Here is a 20,926-nt window from a genome sequence, read left to right as displayed (position 1 = left end):
TGGGTGCAATTTCCCATCATGAAATAATTTCAAAAAATTACCATGAAATAATGTACTTTATTATGTTCACGTAAATTTTATATCATTTAATTTTGACTGTATGTCTGCTGCTGACACGGGTGTTTAAAGGAATCCTCCAGGGTATTTTAGACAGCCTCACCTGGATGGCAAGCACCAAACTTCTTGTGCTTTTCCGTCCCAGCTGAGTCGGCTAAAGAACTGTGCACCCGGGGCGCTCAGCGCAACTGATTGATTTGACAGGTGGAGGTGGGACAGGGAAACCTTTAAACCGACTGACCCCCCAAAAGGCGGTAAGCGCGTTGAACCGAACTTGGGAGGGGTCGGCTAAGTGGATTCGGACGTGGGAGGCCGAGCTGCCGCGAAGGAACAGAGGGCGGAAAGACCTAAAGCAGCTGTAGACGTGCCAACGAGGTGGGTACAGGGGGTGGAGGTGGGGGTGGACCCACCCTGCGAGGAGGCGGGGGCGCGCGGGAGGGGCGGGGGCGCGCGGGAGGGGCGGGCCGCCGGGAAGCCCGCCCCCTGAGTATAGCGGAGATGACTGGTCGGGTTGCGGGCAGGAGACGCTCTGTCCCACGCTCTCCCAGTGCTCGGTGGTTTAAAGATGGCGGCGGCGGCAGCAGCGGCAGCATTGGGGGCCGGAGCCGCGGGATGGGAAGGGAAAAGGAGAACCTGTGAGGCGTCGGGAGGCAGCGCGGCGCCTGCTGTGAGGAGTCGGGTGCGGAGCCGCAGGCTGCCGGACCGCTCAGGGCCGGGGCCTGGGTTGGGAAGGAGAGGCCGGAGCAGCGCCTGGAACCCTGAGGCCAGAGCCGAGGAGGAATGTGACCAGGGGTCGTCGGGGGCGCGGGAGTAAGCTAGCGCAGGGATGGGGCAGCAGGTGGGCCGCGTCGGGGAGGCTCCGGGGCTTCAGCAGTCGCAACCCCGCGGGATCCGGGGCAGCAGCGCAGCCAGGCCCTCCGGTCGCAGGCGGGACTTGGTGGGGCGCACCGCAGAGGCCGGCTTCAATATCTTCACCCAGCATGGTGAGTGTGTCCGGGAGCCGGTGTGAGGACGTGGGGGAGGCCGGAGGTGGAGTTGGGGCGGGGTGGGAGGCAGACAGGCAGCCCTAGGGGGTCGAGCGGGTGGAGGGGTGCCCGAGAGTGGGGGCGGAATCGGCTGCCATCTGGGCCAGTCACGGGAGGCGAGTCACACCCCTCCCCCCTCCCGTCTCCATCCTGGCTGGCAGCTCCCGGGGGCGGAGGAGGAAAGAGAAGTGGTCTTAGGGATCTTGGATGGACTGTCGTCTACACTGGACACGACTGTGCGGCTCAGGGGGGAAGGTGCATGGTATCCTCAGGGGAGAGGAGACTGAGGGAGGTGTGAGCTTAATCCAGGTGTTAGCATAAATAGGTTGTTATCGAAGGGACCGTGAATTGTGCCTGGAGGGATTGGGAAACAGGAACTGAATCTCAGGACGTAGTGGTTTGTGAAGTAGACGAACAAGCCAGGCAATGAGCGGTATTAGGATAGTGAACAGTGCCCTGAAATACACTTCTATGGGACAGGTAAGAATAGTAACTCAGCATTTGAATTTTTTTCTTTTTTCCCCAAAGTGGAACTGAAGGGTTTTGCTAAACCATCCTCTGTTCTGCTCTTTTTGAAGTGAAAGTGAAGTGGCTCAGTCGTGTCCGATTCTTTGCGACCCCATGGACTGTAGCATACCAGGCTTCTCAGTCCATGGGATTTTCCAGGCAAGAGTACTGGAGTAGGTTGCCATTTCCTTCTCCAGGGGATCTTCCCGACCCAGGGATCGAACCCAGGTCTCCTGCACTGCAGGCAAATTCTTTACCCCCTGAGCCACTAGGGAAGCCCCTAGTGGGGCTTTTGTGTAGGACACAATTCTGAGATGGCTGGCAGGGGTTTGACGTGGGTGGGCATAGTTAGGACTTTGGGTAGGAACAAGAGTTTTTCTGCCAGTCATGTGTACATGTATACAAACATATATCCTCTCTATGGTCTGGAACCTATTACTTTGGCCTCATATAAAGGTATTTTTAAGTTGTCTCCATCTCCAGTTTTTAATATCTGTTGATCATATAATACTCCAAGAATTTATGTATATTATATGCTTGTCCCACTGTACTAATGTGTAACTTACAAATGTACACAGAAGCAGAATTTAAGAAAGGATGAGATGAAAAAATAAACAACAAGAGTTCTAATATATTCTTTCCTGCAGTCCAGGGAAGAATGGACTTTTTTGCACTCCTCTTAGCTGCACCCACACCTTTTGAGGCCACTTGTCTAAAGGAAGAAGGGAAGAAAACTGACCTTCATGGAGTTGAGATACCCTAAGATCTGAGGGAGGCTGAAGAAATAGATGTGACTTCTATATAAAGGACTGGATAGTTGAGGTTGGCTGAGCAGCAGCAAACTGGACTTTGAAGAGGCATAAGGAAAATAATAAAAGAGAAAAGAGGGTGTTCTTTTCTGCATAGTGTAGGGAAGAAGAGGAAGGAAATGTGAACTGTTCCTTAGAAATGGAGTTTTGGAGGAAGTTAAGACAAATGGTCTTATGCAGAGAAAGAGATGGTGAGTTGTATCAGAGTTCTGGGTTTGGACTTTGTGAACAAGCTGAGTTTCTTAATGGAAGAGAGGTGATTTGGGCCATTCGAGTGTTATATGTCTTACTATTAAAGATGCGAGTGAGCCTCTCTTCCAGAGATAGGAACATTTTATGAAGGTGCCATGTAAGTTAGTCTTTATTGAAATCACTTCCTGCATTGCAGGAGGAAAGAATGGGTAAATAGTTTTCAGGGAAGAAGTGATCCAAGTAGCTTTGCATTGTGGAAGGTGTTAGTATGTATTAAACTTGGCCTGGTGGGCAATGGTGATCCTCTTCGTTTAGTCTCTATTCAAGACCTAAGATTTTCTGAGGAGGAGGAGGTCATGAAGAAGGGAATAGGAAGAGATTTTGAAGGGTGGATACGATTTGGATCTATGGAGCAAGAAAAAGGGCAGGCTGTGCAGGAGAAACAAGTGTGGACAATTGAAATGAACTTATTTTGTTGATGAAATAATGAGCAGACATCTGTCATGAATGAAGTAAATCTTGCAGGAGTGAATCCTTGAACAAAAATTGCAGGAATCAAGTTCTGATCCTGGCTTCACCTGGCTGGATATTTAGCTACTTACTGTCTTTGGGTTTCTTGTTAAATGTTAGATTGGATGATCTCTAAGGTACCTTCTGACTCTAAGATATTATGATTTTAATTGAGAAGCAGTGGGAAGAAAACTTTGATTATGTTGGGTTATGGACTGAGTTATCGAAAATGTGGCAGAGGAGTTTATATCCTTTCACTTGATTGGTTAGTAAATAGGATATGTAAAGAAACCTAAGTATGAGGTGCTCAGAGACTTGGCCTTGAATGGAGGCAATGGAAACAGGTGGGGTTGAGTTTGAGAGATACTTCATTCAAACAAACAAGTTTTTTGAGCACTTATTATGTACTGGACTCTGGGGATGCTGCTGTGAACATAACAAGGTCCCTGTCCTTTGTGTAACATAACAAGGTCCCTGTCCTTTGTCTATCTTAAGGACTTTATGATCTGATGTAGAGGATGAAGGAAGAGAGATGACCCTGAATACTTAAGGTTATGAACTCTGGAGCCATTCTGTCTGGATTTGAAACCTGACTTGACTGCTTATTATCTGTAACCCTGGGCAAGTTATTTAACCTTTTTGTGCCTTGGATTCTTCATTTGTAAAATGAGGATAATAAGAATACCTGGTAATAATAGTACCTAGATTAATGAGTTAATGTATGCAAGGCACTTAGAATATGCTTGGCATGTAGTAAGGGCTGCATATGTTTTGGTGTGGCCATTACTCCTTCTCCTCTTATTAAAAATAAGGATGAATCAAAGACAAAAAGATTTTGAAATTGCTTTTATTGACAAGTTTGGAAGTTACAAGTTGATTGAAAAGATGGGAACATGGTAAGTTTGTTGCCGGAGACTAGTTTGTAAAGAATAGAATTGGCAAATAATACCTAAACAAAGGAGAAGTGAGTACTATTTTTAGACAGATGGGTATTTATAAACTTCTATAGCTCAGAGTTTCTCAACTTCTGCAGTATTGACATTTTGAGGTGGATAATCCTTTGTTATGGGAGCTGTCCTGTGCTTTATAACGCGTTTAGCATCATTCTTGGCATCTGCTAAGTAGATGCCAGTAGCACCTCTTTCTGGTAATCCCCACCCTCTCCTGTTGTAACAACCAGAAATGTTTCCAGACACTGCTACATTGCCCCTAGGTGAGAACCAGTGCTTAGAAACACATGATAAATTCTGGTTTGAATGAATAAATTGAGTTAGACTTAGAAGCTTCTTAGTGGACCTATTGTTTGACATTTACACAAAAAACCTGGCAACTAGTGTGCAAATCAGTCTTGAATTTCAGTATTGATGTATTAGCACATAATTTCATATATGAAAGCTAGGCCTGACAGACTGAGTTTACATGTAGGTTTAAATGTAGATTAAATACTGTATGTAGTCAGAAATTATGCACGTTATAGAAATGCTTTATCAGAGTCCATGATTCTTTGGTATTTTCTCATTGAAAATGAGAATAGTATTTTTTATTAAAATGTAAGTTGTTATAATAACTTGCTTTGCCAAAAATGCTTTTTGTGAATGTAATGTAGAAGGAATAAAAATAGTTGGGCTGTTTTTGGTGTGAAAGAGGTGAGTGCTGTGACTTTTCTGAACTCTGTTATTGAACCTTTTCGGTGAGCTGACATTTCATGATTGGTAATCTAGGCTTGAATACTTTTTCTTTTTAATATCTGATATACCTCACAACAATTGAGTGATTTCACTTCAACTTTACTTTCTTCTCTCACTCATTTGCTGTAAATGCTATTAAAAATAAACCTTAAGTTGTGAAGTTTTGAATAATAAAATTTTTCCCTTTTTAAATCAAGCTCATCATTTTAAGTGGTCTCATTTACTTATTTAGGATCTGTAGTTCATGTTTTAATATTGCAGAATGAAAGACGTAGGCACCACAGGTTGAAAATGATACGGTAGAAAAGAACAGGAAGGCTGTTTGCAAGGGAATTTTAATTATGGTGACCTAGTGTAGTGGTCACTGATTCTTATGAGAACTAAACTTTTACAAGTAAGTCAGCTGTTATATTTTTATTAACCTCCATATCTGTGTAAGACACAAGTATATAGTTGTGTGTATGTATTTTTAGAAAAGTAACAATAATTTGTGGCACAGATTCTTTTATTACAGCCCAATTGACAGTAAGGTCACAGGTAAATTTTGAAATCTGAAGTTTCTCCTTAAGGGTCTTCAACTTGCTTTAATAAGGAAATAAAAGCCAAACAAAAGAAAACCCAGTATCTTTACCCCTTCCTATCCCTATACTGTAATCATTGTTTTCTTTCCTCTCTGCATTCTTAACTATCAATGTCAGTAATGATGATAATTTATATTTGTGTAGTTTTTTAAAGAGCTTATGAACACCTTTTGTCCTTTATCTTATTTTGATTTTTTCAATTATAATTGACCCTTGAACTACACGGGTTTGAACTTCAAGAGTCCACATGTAGGCAGATTTTTTTTTCAATAAATATGTACTGTAGTTTTATTGTAATAGGTTGAATCCACAGATGCCAGCCCCCGATGTGGAGGACCCACCTGTAAAGTTATAAGTGGATTTTCACTTCTTGGAGGGTAGGCACTCCAACCCCCAAGTTGTTCAGGGGTCAACTGTACTCTGAAATAGGTGAGGACAGATGCTAATCTTCCCATTTTATAGATGCAGAGTAAAGAGAATTGAGTGACTTCTCAAGTATTTCAGCACACAGCTCTTTAAGTTATGGTGCTGAAACTCAAGCCTTTGTCTCCACATCTTGCCATTGTGTAGAGATTTAAAGAACGTAAGTTTTAAAATTAGGTAGAGTTGGATTCAGATGTTGCCGTGTCTTACGTTAGTAAATGGTTATAACGCCAACCTCAACAGTTGAATTAAATAATAAAATTTTGTAAGGCTCGTAAGTAATAAATAGTAGTGTTGTTGGCACTGTTATTTACCTCAAGATGATTGTGAAAATGACGAGTCTCATATGAAAATGTTGTAAGCTATCGTAAAGCATTCTGAAATGTAGCATTGTCTTAGTATTTACATTTTAAATCTGTTTTCTCTAAGTCTGTTTTTCTCTCAAGCTACTCTTAATTATTAAGGGACTTTAAGAAAGCAGCAAAAAGATAGGGGAATTTTGGGACTCTGAAATCACCTTAGGCCTGCCTTCCTTGAGGTTAAATGTTATCCTTTTAGGGTGATTGGTTTTATGGTTCTTTTGTACTGGTGTTTTTCTTCCTTCAGAGAAGTTGAACCAGAAATACAAGGCAAGGCAAATGTAAAGTTTAGGTTGAGACCTCATTTTAAGCTGGCACATTTATTCGCTGCTGCTGCTGCTAAGTCACTTTAGTCGTGTCCGACTCTGTGTGACCCCATAGATGGCAGCCCACCAGGCTCCCCCGTGCCTGGGATTCTCCAGGCAAGAACACTGGAGTGGGTTGCCATTTCCTTCTCCAATGCATGAAAGTGAAAAGTGAAAGTGAAGTCGCTCAGTCGTATCCGACTCGTAGCGACCCCATGGACTGCAGCCTACCAGGCTCCTCCGTCCATGGGATTTTCCAGGCAGGAGTACTGGAGTGGGGTGCTATTGCCTTCTCCGAGATTTATTTGCCAGTTAATATATAATGACTTTTTATTTTGTAATGTCCTTCATTTAACATCATTTAAGACCTTTTTGTGTCTCCTTACTTAATGTTAACCTCATGAATCTTAACAGATTTCTTCTGCAATAGATAAATTTGAAGTTTCACTGTTGATACTTCACCTAATTATATAGAGCTGTTCTCAAACTTTTGTGTGGAGACCCAGATTGCTGGGTCCTGCTCTGAGTTTCTTATTTAGGTCCAAGGTGGGATTTGAGATTTTGCATTTCTAACAAATTTTCGGTGTTGCTGGATGCTGCTGGTTGGGGCCCCACGTTGGGAACTGTTGGTAATGTGAGAATAAGAGGAGTGGTGGATCAAAAGTAATTCAAAGATTGTCAGTTGTCAGAAGGCATAATGTATTGACTCTTCTACTTAAAATTGGTTTATAATTCCCTTTGTTCCAAGTCTGGTGTCCACATGCAAGTGTCCACTGGTCTTACACCACCTTTTTGTGTCAGGAAAAGATGCTTTGGCCTCAACCTTTTTTTTTTTAAATCTCTAAAAGTTTATATGTTGAAATTCAGTTGAGAGATGCACTTTTTAAAGAATTTTGTGTCAGGAAAAATGGAGGGAAGAGACATAGGGTTCTGCTGATAGACCTAGAGTGGGCCCTAGTCCCTGGAAGAAGCCGTGAAGAAGTAATTGCCACTTATTGAGTGCTGCTGTGTGGCAAGCATGTTCTAAGTACTTAATATCAGGGTGTTTTTTTTTTTTTTTTTCACGTAAACTCCATAAAATCCTGCTGTCCAAATTGAAAAAGATTAGAGGCCGAAGATGGGATACCTGTTTGTGATTCTACAGGTATGGTATGATGGTGCCTAGTTTCCTTTTGAGGTTTGTGTTTATGTATTTGTATGTGTGTGTATATGGGAAGATTACTAGTTTTTTCTTTTTACCCCATCTCTCTTGAGACCAATGATGAGGTTTTCAGCATGGGAGACCAGGGTTGGGCTTCCCAAGTGGCTCAGTGGTAAAGAATCCACCTGCCAGTGCAGGAGACAAGGATTTGATTCCTGGGTCAGAAGGATCCCCTGGAGAAGAGAATGGCAGCCGATCCCAGTATTCTTGCCTGGAAAATCCCAGGAACAGAGGAGTCTGGCAGGCTATAGTCCATGGGGTCGCAGAGTTGGATACGACTGAGCGACTGAGCACACAGGAGACCAGCATTAGATCTGTATATTGACTCTGTGACTATGGATTGAGACTTAGGTACCATGGTCTAACACAGGGAGCAGTAGGCAATCACAGTGCAGTTTGAAATCTCATGATAATGTTGAACTACTGGCTTAACCTCTAGATTTAGTATTACTAACACTTCTTATTTAAAGACTGACACCCCTACCCCCGTTGATAGATTATACCTTTCCTTTTCTCTTTGTATTGGTGTGTTTATAGCCACTTAAAGTGATCTGTTTATCATTGCAATATGCAACTTATAAGGATGTTTCTCCTTTTTAGGTAACATGACAATCTTTTTGAAAAAATTAATGTGACATTCCAGAGTATTTTCTGTATTTCTATGTTCAATTAATAGTAATTGCCTGTGTTAATGTTGCAAAGAGAATTTTTAGGTACAATTTAGGCAGAATTGCTGTCTCAAAGAATGATGCTGTTTTAGATACTGATTAAGACGCTGATGAAACAGTTGAAAAACTAGCCTTGTTTTGTGTGTCTATGTGTGGAGAAGTACATGTTTTGTATAATAACTCTTGGTTATTAATCTCTGCATTTTTGGGTTGAGGGCATAACTATAAAATTTGTGATTATTATACTAATTATAGTGATTTCTCAGTTCAGTTATTTTCAGTTGAACTTTCACTCAAATGTACAGATTAATATACCCATTAAATATAATACCATGCCAAGTATAATTTTGGTTGGTTAAAAAAAGAACTATATCGAGCCTTTTCTGTCTCTTTTCTTCATGGTATAACTGTGCTGAGTCTATGGTGGTGGTACTTCAGGCTCCTCTGTAGTGAACTCTGCCAGTATTGGCTTTTGATCCAGCAGAACACAAAGCTCACCAGCAGGCCCAGGCAATTTATATTCCCTGACTTGCTTTCCAAGGAAAGGGAGGGTCTAGAAACCTTTCAGTTGATGTGGTCAAGGTCAAAGAAAATGTTCTGTTCTGGCTTAATATACAGTATGTACACAGATAATTTTGTTAACACATTCCTTTCTCTATGCTAATTCCAGCAAATTAAAATAATAGTTAGGACTAAAGAGTGCCACTTAGCATCTTGTGGTTCCAAGTAATTACTAAGAAAACATTTTCTAAAACTAACAGTGCTAACCCGGCACAGTTCTTATCACCCATCTGTTTCTTATGGGGAAGAAAGGTTGACACTTGAAGGTATTTGTTATAGTAGCTTTCTTTTATTTTGAAATTTGCATTTTTAATTGTATAAAAATCTGTAAAGAGGTATGTGTGTGTGCTCAGTCACTTAGTTGTGTCTGACTCTTTGTGACCCCGTGGACTTAATGTGCCAGACTCTTCTGTCTGTGGGATTTCCCAGGCAAGAATACTGGAGTGGGTTGCCATTTCCTTCTCCAGGGGATCTTCCCAACTCAGGGATTGAACCCGTGTCTCCGGCATTGGCAGTTGGATACTTTACCAGTGAGTCACCAGGGAAGCCTATATGTAGTACATATATCTGAAGCATATATAGGTGTTATTTCACACTGTTATTTCTCCATGTTTTGCAGAAAGAAATGTCATTTGTGACTAGCATCTAGAATAAAGCATGTAATTTATTGTATATGTATGCAGTGAGGAAGGTATTAAGTTTGGTAAATACATTCCTAACGTTGACAATTCATAGTCACAGTGCTACATCAGTGGTTGAGACCTCTGAGCATTGATTTTTGGTACATGTAAACCTTTTAGCTGTGAAAAAGATGTGTTCTATGGATACTACAGAGGAGTTCCAGATTCTCTCCAGATTGCTTTGGGACTTGTGTCTAGCTTCTGAATCAATATATGTATTTTTAATTTTGATAATCCATTAGCTAACTCTAAGACCAGATTCTTATGCTATGTTTAATTCTGTGAAACTGAGATTTAATTTTTAAGAAGGTATGAGGAAAGAATATTTTCTTTGATAAATATGTATTTTTATCAGAAGTTAACTTTCTGATACCAATAAACTCTGGTCTATTCAGAAATAGAAATAAAATGTGAAGAAAGCATTTTTTTTTTTTAAAGGAAGTATTTCAAACATACAGAAAAGTTCATATAGTAGAATGTCCAGGTACCCATCACCCAGATTTAACAATTGTTAGTTATGTCACATTAAAAAAAATTATAGAGACGGTTGAATACGCTTTGCAGACTTTCTCAAACCCATTCTTCTCTCCTTATCCTGAGGTTAACACTACCCTGATGGTGTTTATCCTTCCCTTCCACATAGTTGGATTTTATTCCACTTGTAATTATCTATAGAGTGTATGTGTGTGTGAACACCAGTTTGTAACTTTGTATGTTTGAAAGATTTACATAAATGCTATGCCAGACATATCATCTTGCAGCTTTATTTTTTATCCTGTGTGATTGAGATATATCCGTGTTGAAATAATATAGTTCAGTATTCCATTGTATACCACAGTTTATTCAGTTTTCATATTGATGGTAGGTTGCTTCCAGTTTTGCATAAAATAGATGGTTGGAGCTGCTATTTGTTCTGTCCAGAAAGCTCTTTTTAGTTATTTTTATCAGAGAAATATATGCGGACAGTTTATAAATAGTCAAAGAATATGACAAGTTTTGGTGGGGGGGCGGGCAACAGCCCCATCCCTCTTCCCAGGTCGGCAGTGTCCAGGATGGCAGCTACTAGCCACATGTGACTGTTCAGCAAATGTTCTTTGTCCTAATTGAGAAGAGCTGTGTTAAAATAACACTACATTTTGAAAACTCAGTACGTAAACAAGAATATAAAATATCTCATTAGTATTTTTATGTTCATTACCTGTTGACATGATAGTGTTTTATATGCCAGATTAAATAGATTATTAAAATTTAATGATTAAAAAATTTAACTTTGCTGCCATAATATGTAAAATGACATATTTTTGCTTACGTTTGTGGCTCCCATTTCTGTTGGACAGTCTTGTTTTAAATAAGCTCTGTCAGAGCAGGAACTTGATCTTGCCCACCACCAGAGCAGTGACAGGCACAAAGCTGATGCTCGATAAATTTAAATGAGTTGATGCATTCAGCAGGTGTAGAGAGGGTTTTTTTTTTTTTATTGTTCACTTAGGGTGCTTTGAGTTTTCTTTGCAGTTACTGATTGGTATAAAAGTTACTTTGAATTTGGCTTCATTATCCAGTGTATGTTTTTCCTTTTACTACCCTATTTTTAGCTTAACTACACTTTCAAGTCTTAGGATATCATAAAGTTTTCATTCTGTCTTTATCATTATATTTGTAATTTTCTATTTTGAAGTGAAGTGAAAGTCGCTCAGTTGTGTCTGACTCTTTGTGACCCCATGAACTATACAGTCCATGGAATTCTCCAGGCCAGAATACTGGAATGGGTGGTCTTTCACTCCTCCGGGGGATCTTCCCAACCCAGGGATCGGACTCAGGTCTCCCACATTGTAGGCTGATTCTTTACCAGCTGAGCCACAAGGGAAGTTAATCCTGTTGTTTGGGAAAATTCTAATGGATTTGTAATTTCTTTGATTTAATTATTTCAGATTACCGATTTCTTGAGATTCTTAGCTGTCTTCAAAGAGAAAAGTCATCTTGGCCATGGCATGTGTCAGGATGGCTTTAGCTCTGTTAAATTTTCTACCAAGCTATTGCTTTCTCAAGTCTGGGGTCATGGTTATCCTTTTATATTTATGTTTATTCTTTTTTCTTAACATATAAAATCTTTTTATTTTAAAAATTCTTCCTCTTTTTTTCCTCTAGCTTATTGGGATATAATTAACATAATATTGTGGAAGTTTAAGGTACATATACAGGTGTTTGATACTTTTATATATTGTAATGTGATTACCATTATAGTATTATCTAATAACACTTCCATCAAGTCACATAATTACTATTTCTTTTTTGTGGTGAGAACATGTAAAATCTACTCTTAGCAGTTTTCAAATATATAGTATGGTGGTGGTATAATCACTAGTCCTTGGTGGCTCAGAGGTTAAAGCGTCTGCCTGGAATGCAGGAGACCCGGGTTCGATCCCTGGGTTGGGAAGATCCCCTGGAGAAGGAAAATGGCAACCCACTCCAGTACTCTTGCCTAGAGAATCTCATGGAGGGAGGAGCCTGGTAGGCTACAGTCCATGGGGTCGCTAAGAGTCGGACACGACTGAGCAACTTCCCTTTCACTTTCATGCTGCTGTATATTAGATCTTCAAAACTTGTATAACTGGAAGTTTGTACCCTTTGACCAGTGTCTCCTCATTCCCCTACTTCTTAGGCCCTGTTAACCATCACTTTTCTCTCTCGCTTCTCTGAGTGCAGCTTTTTTAGATTTCCACATATAAGTGATATCATACAACATTTTCCTTTTTCTGTTCGGACTTACTTCACTTAGTGTAATGCCCTCAAAATTCATCCAAGTTGTTGCAAATGGCAAGGTTTCCTTCTTTCTCATGGCTGAAATATTCTGTTGTGTGAATGTATATACACACGTATTTATCCATTCATCTCTTGATGGACACTTAGGTTGTATTCTGTCTTGGCTATTGTGAATAATGCTTAGTGAACATGGGAGTGCAGATGTACCTTCAAAATCTTGTTTTCAGTTCCTTTGGATATAAACCCAGAATAAGATCATTGGCTCATATGGGACTTATGTTTTTAATTTTTTGAGGAACCTCTATACTGTTTTCTGTGGTGGTTGCACCAGTTTACATTCCCAGTAACAATGCAGAACAGCTCCTTTTTCTCCACATTCTTGCCAATCCTTGATATCTCTTGAGGTTTTTTGGTGGCTTTTCCCCACCTTTGGTTAAATGATAGCCATTCTAACCAGAATGGGGTGATAGCGCTTTGTGGTTTTGATTTGCATTTCCCTGGTGACAGTGATATTGAGCGCCTTTCCACATACCTGTTGGCCACTTGTATGTCTCCGTTGAAAAAGTGTGTATTCAGATTCTCTGCCCATTTTTAATTTCTTTCTTTCTTTCTTTCTTTGGCCTCATGGTGCAGCTTGTGGGATCCTAGTTCCAGGGATTGAACCCAGGCTCTCATCAGTGAAGCACAAAGTCCTAACCACTGGGACCACCAGGGAATTCCCCGCCCATTTTCATTTTTTCACTTTCTCACTGTTTTTGCTTGCGCTGCATGCATGTTATTGCGTGCGGGCTTTCTCTGGTTGCAGAGAGTAGGTGCCACGCTCTAGTTGTGGTGCATGGGCTTCTCACGGAGGTGGCTTCTCGTTGCCGAGCACAGACCAGCTTCAGGAGTTGCAGCGCTCGGGCTCGTTAGTTAAGGCGCACAGGCTCAGTAGTTGTGGCGCAGGGGCTTAGTTGCTCTGAGGCATGTAGAATCTTCCTGGACGAGAGATTGAGCCTGTGTTCCCTGCCTTGGCAGGTGGATTCTCATCCTCTGTGCCACCAGGGAAGGCCTCTGCCCATCTTTTAACTGAACTGTTTTTATGCTATTGAGTTCTATAAAATTTTTCCTCAAGATTAAGAGCTTGGTACATAGATGCTCGAGAAGTCTGTCTTAAATGATTATTTCTCAATTTTTAATTGAGAAATTTTAATTTAATTTTAATTTAATTTAATGCACCACCTGTCTGTGGTTTTTGGTTATCCTTCTAGTTTAGGAAATTTTGACTCATTTCCCTGGTTTCCACATTATTTGCCCAATTTTCCCTGTTTTCTTTATATTTATATATTCTTACTGATCTTTTTTCAATACCTCACCATTTTTTTTTTTTTTACTATTATAAAGTTTCATCAAGTTTATTTTGATTTACTTATGTTGAACTATAGGTATTACATACTCTCTGTAGTTACTTCTTTTCCCGTAGCAATTTTCTGTGGGTATAATATGTGTGAGTAGGACTCTTGGTTACAAGTGGGAAAGACTAACTCTAGATTATGTAATACACAGAAAATTTGTGTGGAGATAGTGGAGACTCAAGGACAGGAATGTAGTTAGGCCGGCCCAGAAACAGGAAGTGGAAGGCTGCTAAAATCTCAGGCAATATTTATTTATTCTGTCTCTTGTTTTTTCTTCTGTTTGCTCACTTTATTATCTTAGACATTTAATTCATACCACAATTTCCTTTTTTTTTTTTTTTTGGTAATCTTTCCTGGTCAAAAGGATGGTCGATATTAAACTAAGGCTCTTAGTCTCAGTTGCATATTCTCAGGATTGGAATCACCGCTGTAATTGGTGGTCAGATCACCTCTGTAGCATTGACATTTTAGGCTGAATGATCCTTTGTGGAAGTTGTCCTGTGCATTGAATTTAGCAGTGTCTCTGACCCTATCAGCGAAATGCCAGTAGCACTCACCATCTAACTGTAACAACCAAAAAATATCTCTAGATATTGCCAAAATTCCCTTGGAAGTCAAGTCACCCCTGATTGAGAACTCTAATCTAGAGTGTACTTGACTGCTCTGGGCCTACCACTGTGTGAGAAGGATGTTTCAGAAAAGCCTTGTGAGCTACACAGGTCCTCAAAATGTCTGAAAAGTATTTCCAGTTTTTTGTAGCAGCTATAAATTTAACACTGTTTTTCATTATTTTAGGTGTTTCTTTTTAAAATATTTTTTTCTCATTTAAAGTATTTGATATTAATATGTTTCTTATTAAAATCTTAAACTGGCACTGTAGAACTTGCTGTTTTTGGTCATTACTCTGAATCTCTAAATTTCTCAATCTCCTGCTGATTTGTTTCTTTTCCTTGAGGGTGAGTGTATATATATGTGAGGATGTTGGTTGTTTTAAGATAAAATTTATGAATTTGGTAGCCAGACAGGCATAGGTAGAATATACTTTTTTTTTTTTTGGGAGGGGATGCTGCATGGCTTGCATGATCTTAGTTCCCTTATCAGGGATTTAAACCTGGAGTTCTAACCACTGGACTGCCAGGGATTTCTCAGTTATCTGATATATTTAATTTACAGGTAAATAAACTAATGCTTAGGTACATGAAACAAGTTGATTATGGACATGTAGCTTAGAAGAGCACAAAAAATTAGGGTCTAATTTTTATTATCTTTCTAGGTTTAGTTTGTAGTTAATCTTTAGTATTATTTATGTAATAATAATCAGTGTTTATGTGCCAAGCTCCATGCTTCAGATGTTCTCTCATTAGTCCTTGGCAAATAATGAAAACGGGTCTCATAATAAGACATGTCTGACTCTTAATGCTATTCTCCTAACCATTGTGCTTTAATAGTAACATAATAGCATTGGGAAAGGATTGGGTGCTTGTGTCCCAGACTCTTTATTCTATGATATCACTTAATCCTCAGCACAGCCTTGGAAGCTATACATACTAACTGGTTTTACCTATGAAGGCGTTTAGCTGAGAAGGAGTAAGTATCTTACTTACCTTAAGGCCACATAACTGACAGGAAGCAGAGCCTGACTTGACTTTTGTGGTTTTCCCAAGTTTCTGCTGCACCTAGGGGGAAATATTACACTGATGCTCCACTGTCTTCACAGAGCTTTCATGATAATAAAATAGAAGGAAAAATACAATATAATGTATATCAGATCAGATCAGTCGCTCAGTCATGTCCGACTCTTTGCAACCCCACGAATCGCAGCACGCCAGGCCTCCCTGTCCAACACCAACTCCCGGAGTTCACTGAGACTCAGGTCCATCAAGTCAATGATGATATAGTTCACTTTATTAAGGATAATAAATATTACCATTTTGTTTATTTTGAGACTAGTCTTCGTGCACTTGTCTGTGACTCTTTAGGAATTTTATAAAATTGAGTTTAAAAGAAATACTAATAAAAGAGAGCTAGATAATTACTGTTAACAGGAAAATAGTTTTTAAAAAAATGATATTTAAGAGATTATTTTTTATCCTACCAGGAATGACTTTTTGTTTGCTCCCTCATCTTGATATGAACAGTTTTCACACTTTGTAGTTCTTGAAGCATTTGGATTTTCTAGTTGAGTGCTTTTGATTATAACAGCAGTCAGTGCCATTTATAAGTATGCTGTTAATATTGTGGTTGCTGGTGTTAGACTATGTAGGTTTAAATCCTGGATTAAATTTATGATTTAACATACCAATATTTTGACGTGAATGGAAAATAAATAGCTTGCTGCGGTAATACATAGTTGCTAAGGTCTCTTAAGGTTCTGAATTTTTTATATGTATCTGTTTCCTCATCTGTAAAATAGTCATGTGAAATATTATAGAGTTATGAGAATTAAATAATTATTATATGTAAAATGCCTCATAGAGTTATGAGAATTAAATAATTATTATATGTAAAATGCCCAGAGGTACGTGATAAATCTTAAGTCCTCAAAAATTGGGTTTCCCTGGTGGTTCAGATGGTAAAGAATCCACCTGCAATGCAGGAGACTTGAGTTTGATCCCTAGGCTGGGAAAATCCTCTGGAGGAGGGCATGGCAACCCACTCCAGTATACTTGCCTGAAGAATCCCCGTGGACAGAGGAGCCTGGCGGGCTGCAGTCCATGGAGTCACAAAGAGTCGAACACGACTGAGTGACTAAGCATAGGATAGTATGTTTTTTTAAAGTTGCCTTTCTAACATGTTTGTTGGTTAATGTACTTAACAATTATGGTAATATTAAGACTGAGATAATTTTGATAACTTAATACCAAGCACTATATTGTATATAGGTTTCTTCTGTGTCTAAGTGTAATTCCCAGATTTCAGTGCTTCTGAATATATAGGTAAGTATAATGTATAGTTTTATTTTGGTACAGTTATCAGCATTCTGATTGGATATTTCTAGCTCTTCAGTTAGATCAGTCTTCTCTTTCACAGAGGGCACTTCGAAAGTATCCTGAAATGCCTTCTCATTCATATGAATAGAATAATTGTAGGGGCCTTAAGAAAAAAAAAGGAAATGGTGAAGCAGTGGAGTGAACGCCAGTAGAAGTGTGTGTTATACGTGGGTACTCTGGGGATCATGACTCTCCATTGATGGGAATCATTGTAGATCTGGGCCTAATGGAAACTAGAGCTAGTAAACCATTAGAAATCAAGACTGCATACTCCATCTTTCTCTTTTAGGGGCTGTAAGGTTTTAACAACTTTTTTTTTGCTCTGTACATCTGTTTGGTTTTTCTTTCTTCCAGCTGGCTTTCTCTGTTTCAGCTTGTGGTATATGGAGTGTAATGGCTGCTTAGCTTCTTCAGCATGACAGCTCACAGTGTATTCTTTTGGCATTTATCCCTGCTGCTAAATGGCTCAGTCTTTTTCTCTTGTAAAATTTAAGACATTTATTTATTTACTGAATGCTCAGTACCTTTGTATAGTTCAAAAATCAAATGGTGCAGAAGTATTTCTGCGACCACGTTTTCCTTGGCCAGTCAGATTTGGGCAATCCAAACCACCAGTTTCTTGGGTATACTTTTGGGGGGGTTGGGTAGTGTGTGTGTGTGTGTGTGTGTGTGTGTGTGTGTGTGTGTATCTCCCCAGTCCCCCAGTCCTTTTTTTCTTTAAGACCAATGGAAGCATATTGTGTAGACTGTTTTGCATCTCACTCCTACCCCTCCTACTTAATTTGTCTTAGAGATTCTTCCATATTAGTAAATAAAGAACTTGCTTTTTTTTTTTAATGCATGGCTTTTCATTGTATGGATGAATTATTTGTTTTCAAAAGGTACTGTGTAGTGAAAAATGAATCATTTTAAACATATGCTAGGAATAGCTATAGAATAAAAGCCTTGAATTGGAATTGCTGACAGGATATAGGGATTTCAGAATAGCCATTTACTGAATAACTGTCTTTACCTTTTTGTATACTAAAATTCTGTGTGCATTTGGTTTTGTTTCTGGATTTTCTGTTCTTTCTGATTTGCCTAATTATGTGTCAGTATCACACTGTTTTAATTATTGTGTTTTTATGATGTGCATTATAGCATGGCGGTTAATAATATATAGACTTCTGTGCTAAACTGCCTTGCTTTAAGCCTTTGCTTCCTTAGCTGTGTGATCTTGGGCAAGTTACTTAATATCCCTGTAGTTCAGTGTCCTTATTTGTAAAATGGAGATGATAATACCTATCTATAAGGTTGTTATAAAAAATAAATGAATTAGTAAACTGCTTATAGATATATAAGCAAAGTGCTTAGGAATAATGTTTGGCATGTTATTAGTGCTTTGTAAGTATTAGCTCTTTATTGTTTCTACCATCCAGTCTGGCTAGTTCATTTCTCTGTATTTGCAGAATATTACTGGCTATTCCTCCTTGCCTTTTTTTTTTTTGTATTAACTTTAGAGTCAGTTGGTTTGTCTAGTTAGATAGAATAGGTTATGGGTTAGTAACAATAGCTCCTCCCCACCCCAGTCTTAGGGGATTAACACGTCAAAAGTTTGTCATTCACAATACCTGTTCAGTGAAGATCACTGTGTGTATTGGGGGAGGGGGGTCTTGGCAGAGGTGGGAGAGGGATTCTGCCTGTTTGGAGCTTCCCTGGTGGCTCAGACAGTAAAGCTTCTGCCTGCAATGCAGGAGACCTGGAAGATCCTCTGGAGAAGGAAATAGCAACCCACTCCAGAACAGAACATGCGTCCCATGGAGGGAGGAGCCTGACAGGCTACAGTCCATGGGGTCGCAAAGAGTCGGACACGACTGAGTGACTTCACTTTTGTCACCCAGAGACCCAGGCTGACAGTCTTACATCATCATTCTAGAATGCTGGCAATTGCATTGCAGAGGGAAGGAGAGATTGTTGAATCAAGTGCTAGTGGAAACTTTAAAAACCAGAAGAGGCATCAGATCAGATCAGATCAGTCGCTCAGTCGTGTCTGACTCTTTGCAACCCCATGAATCGCATTTCTTATATTTCATTGACCAGAGCAAGTTGTTTGTTATCACATCATGCCATGGGGATGAGGAAGGTGCAGTTTTGCTATGTGCCTGGGAGGATGGAGAGCAATAATTAACTACCTTAGTTTGCTCTGTTGGTTGCTAAGTATTAGGTCATTCTTTGTGTTATATGCAACACACTTTTTGTTGTTTAGTCGCTAAGTCGTGTCTGACTCTTTTGCAGCCCCATGGACTGTAGCCCGCCAAGCTCCTCTGTCCGTGGGATTTCCTAGGCAAGGATATAATGCAACACACTAAGCCTTTCCTTTAGAGAGAAGACCCAAATTCTATCAAGTAACTATGCTGAGCTCAAAATCTTTAATCTCTGAGTCTGTCAGTCAGATTCAGGGGAGTTTTCCTTGGTCCAGACAGCTGTGAATAAAAGATGTTATCAGCTGGTCTGTTAGAAAAGCATCTTAGTATCTTCTCAGGTTCTTTGGTTGTGGGAATGGAGATGTAAAAATAACTTCCACTTTCAACTCTATATATGTCTATATTATTTGACAAAATTTTTTACAGTTAGCAGATACTGTGTAAAGAGAAATATCTTAAAGACAACCTACCACAAAAGAATCCTCTTACACCCTATTTACGTTAATTAAATAATGTTTAAGTGACACAGCCAGAGCTGGACTGTAATGTAAGACTTATTCTAGCCCACTGTGCTTTCCAGTGTACCAAGCTGTCTCTCTTAATGCATGGACTTTGGTGTCACAGCTTTTTAACAATAATATGAATGTAGTTTTTGTTGTTGTTGTTATTTGCAATGAATACAGAAAGGAAAAAAGTTTACTTTGAGGAGGATAATTTTGGGGAAGATAATGAAAGTGAAGAATTATCTAAGACAGTTCCCTGTGTTATTTGTACAAGTATAAAATGTTCATTTATTACAGAGATCTTGCTTCATCTTTAAACTAGAAAAGGGGGTGAAAATCCATATATTTACTACTCGTTTCCTTCATTTCTCTAAGGGGAAAGGAAAAAAATTAGTTTGTTTTACTGTAAAAGTGGCATATTTCATTATAGAAAAGAAAGAACATGAGCAAAAAGTAAAACAAACCCCAAACCCACCTTCCTGTTCTGGTGTGTATCCTTTTAAACTTTGTTTTCATAGTTTGTGTTGTTAACTAAAAAGTATATAAAATGTGTGTGTTTAGTCACTCAGTTGTGTCTGACTCTTTTGTGACCCCATGAACTGTAGTCCACCAGGCTTTTCTGTCCATGGGATTTCCCAGGCAAGAATATAGGAGTGGGTTGCCATTTCCTTTTCCAGTGATCTTCCAGACCTAGGGATAGAACCTGGGTTTCCTGCATTGGCAGGCAGATTCTTTACCACTGAGCCACCAGGAAAACTGTGTATAAAACATTCATGAAGTTTTTTTGTTAATTATTTTTTTTACTTTATATATTTCAAAACTTGTAAATTTCTCTTTCTAGAACTTCTGTTTTATTTCTCCTCATTACATTATTTAACTTTCATGCTTTTGTCTTAGATTTTTGTTATTCATGTTTCCTTAGATAAGTTCTTCATTGAAGCCCTCTTCTGTATTCTTTGGAGCTCATATTAAGTATATTTAAGGCCAGGAAACATTAATGGGAGAGACTAGAGAAAAAAGCAGAAGGCATTTCAGCAATTATTTCGGGGTACTGATCAGGATACAGATCAGTCACTAAATCACGTACAGTCCAGCGTTGCTTAATTTGCTGATATAAACCAAAACTAAGAAAGTGTGACTTTCTATATGTGTATTTAAAAACCTTTCCCCTTTTTCAGTTCAGTTCAGTCGCTCAGTTGTGTCTGACTCTTTGCGACCCCATGAATCACAGCACACCAGGCCTCCCTGTTCATCACCACCTCCCGGAGTTCACCCAGACTCACGTCCATCGAGTCAGTGATGCCATCCAGCCATCTCATCCTCTGTTGTCCCCTTCTCCTCCTGCCCCCAATCCCTCCCAGCATCAGAGTCTTTTCCAATGAGTCAACTCTTCGCGTGAGGTGGCCAAAGTACTGGAGTTTCAGCTTCAGCATCATTCCTTCCAAAGAACACCCACAGCTGATCTCCTTTAGAATGGACTGGTTGGATCTCCTTGCAGTCCAAGGGACTCTCAAGAGTCTTCTCCAACAC

At 39.5% G+C, this 20,926-nt stretch overlaps 1 protein-coding gene and 1 non-coding gene across 5 annotated transcripts in view; both read left to right on the top strand.

Annotated features, from left to right (window-relative positions):
* Positions 1 to 679: 679 nt before the first annotated feature.
* Positions 680 to 20,926, top strand: part of ABL2 (ABL proto-oncogene 2, non-receptor tyrosine kinase) — a 99,215-nt gene continuing 78,968 nt past the window's right edge. For 3 of the 4 annotated variants that reach the window (XM_010850141.1, XM_010850138.1, XM_010850140.1), the window contains exon 1: positions 859 to 1,040. In XM_010850141.1, coding sequence (XP_010848443.1) covers positions 884 to 1,040 — 157 coding nt within the window. In that variant the 5' untranslated portion in view covers positions 859 to 883. Of the gene's footprint in view, positions 1,041 to 20,926 lie in introns of all 4 variants that reach the window. The other variant, XM_010850137.1, reaches the window with a different exon arrangement.
* Positions 11,929 to 12,000, top strand: TRNAS-GGA. The gene has a single exon. It is a non-coding gene; the product is annotated as a tRNA-Ser (tRNA).

This window comes from Bison bison, unplaced genomic scaffold, assembly GCF_000754665.1.
Source record: "Bison bison bison isolate TAMUID 2011002044 unplaced genomic scaffold, Bison_UMD1.0 scf7180017864289, whole genome shotgun sequence".
NCBI classification, from domain to species: domain Eukaryota; kingdom Metazoa; phylum Chordata; class Mammalia; order Artiodactyla; family Bovidae; genus Bison; species Bison bison.
The sequence above is the reverse complement of the archived record's forward strand: the minus strand, read 5'-3'. Positions and strand labels throughout refer to the sequence as shown.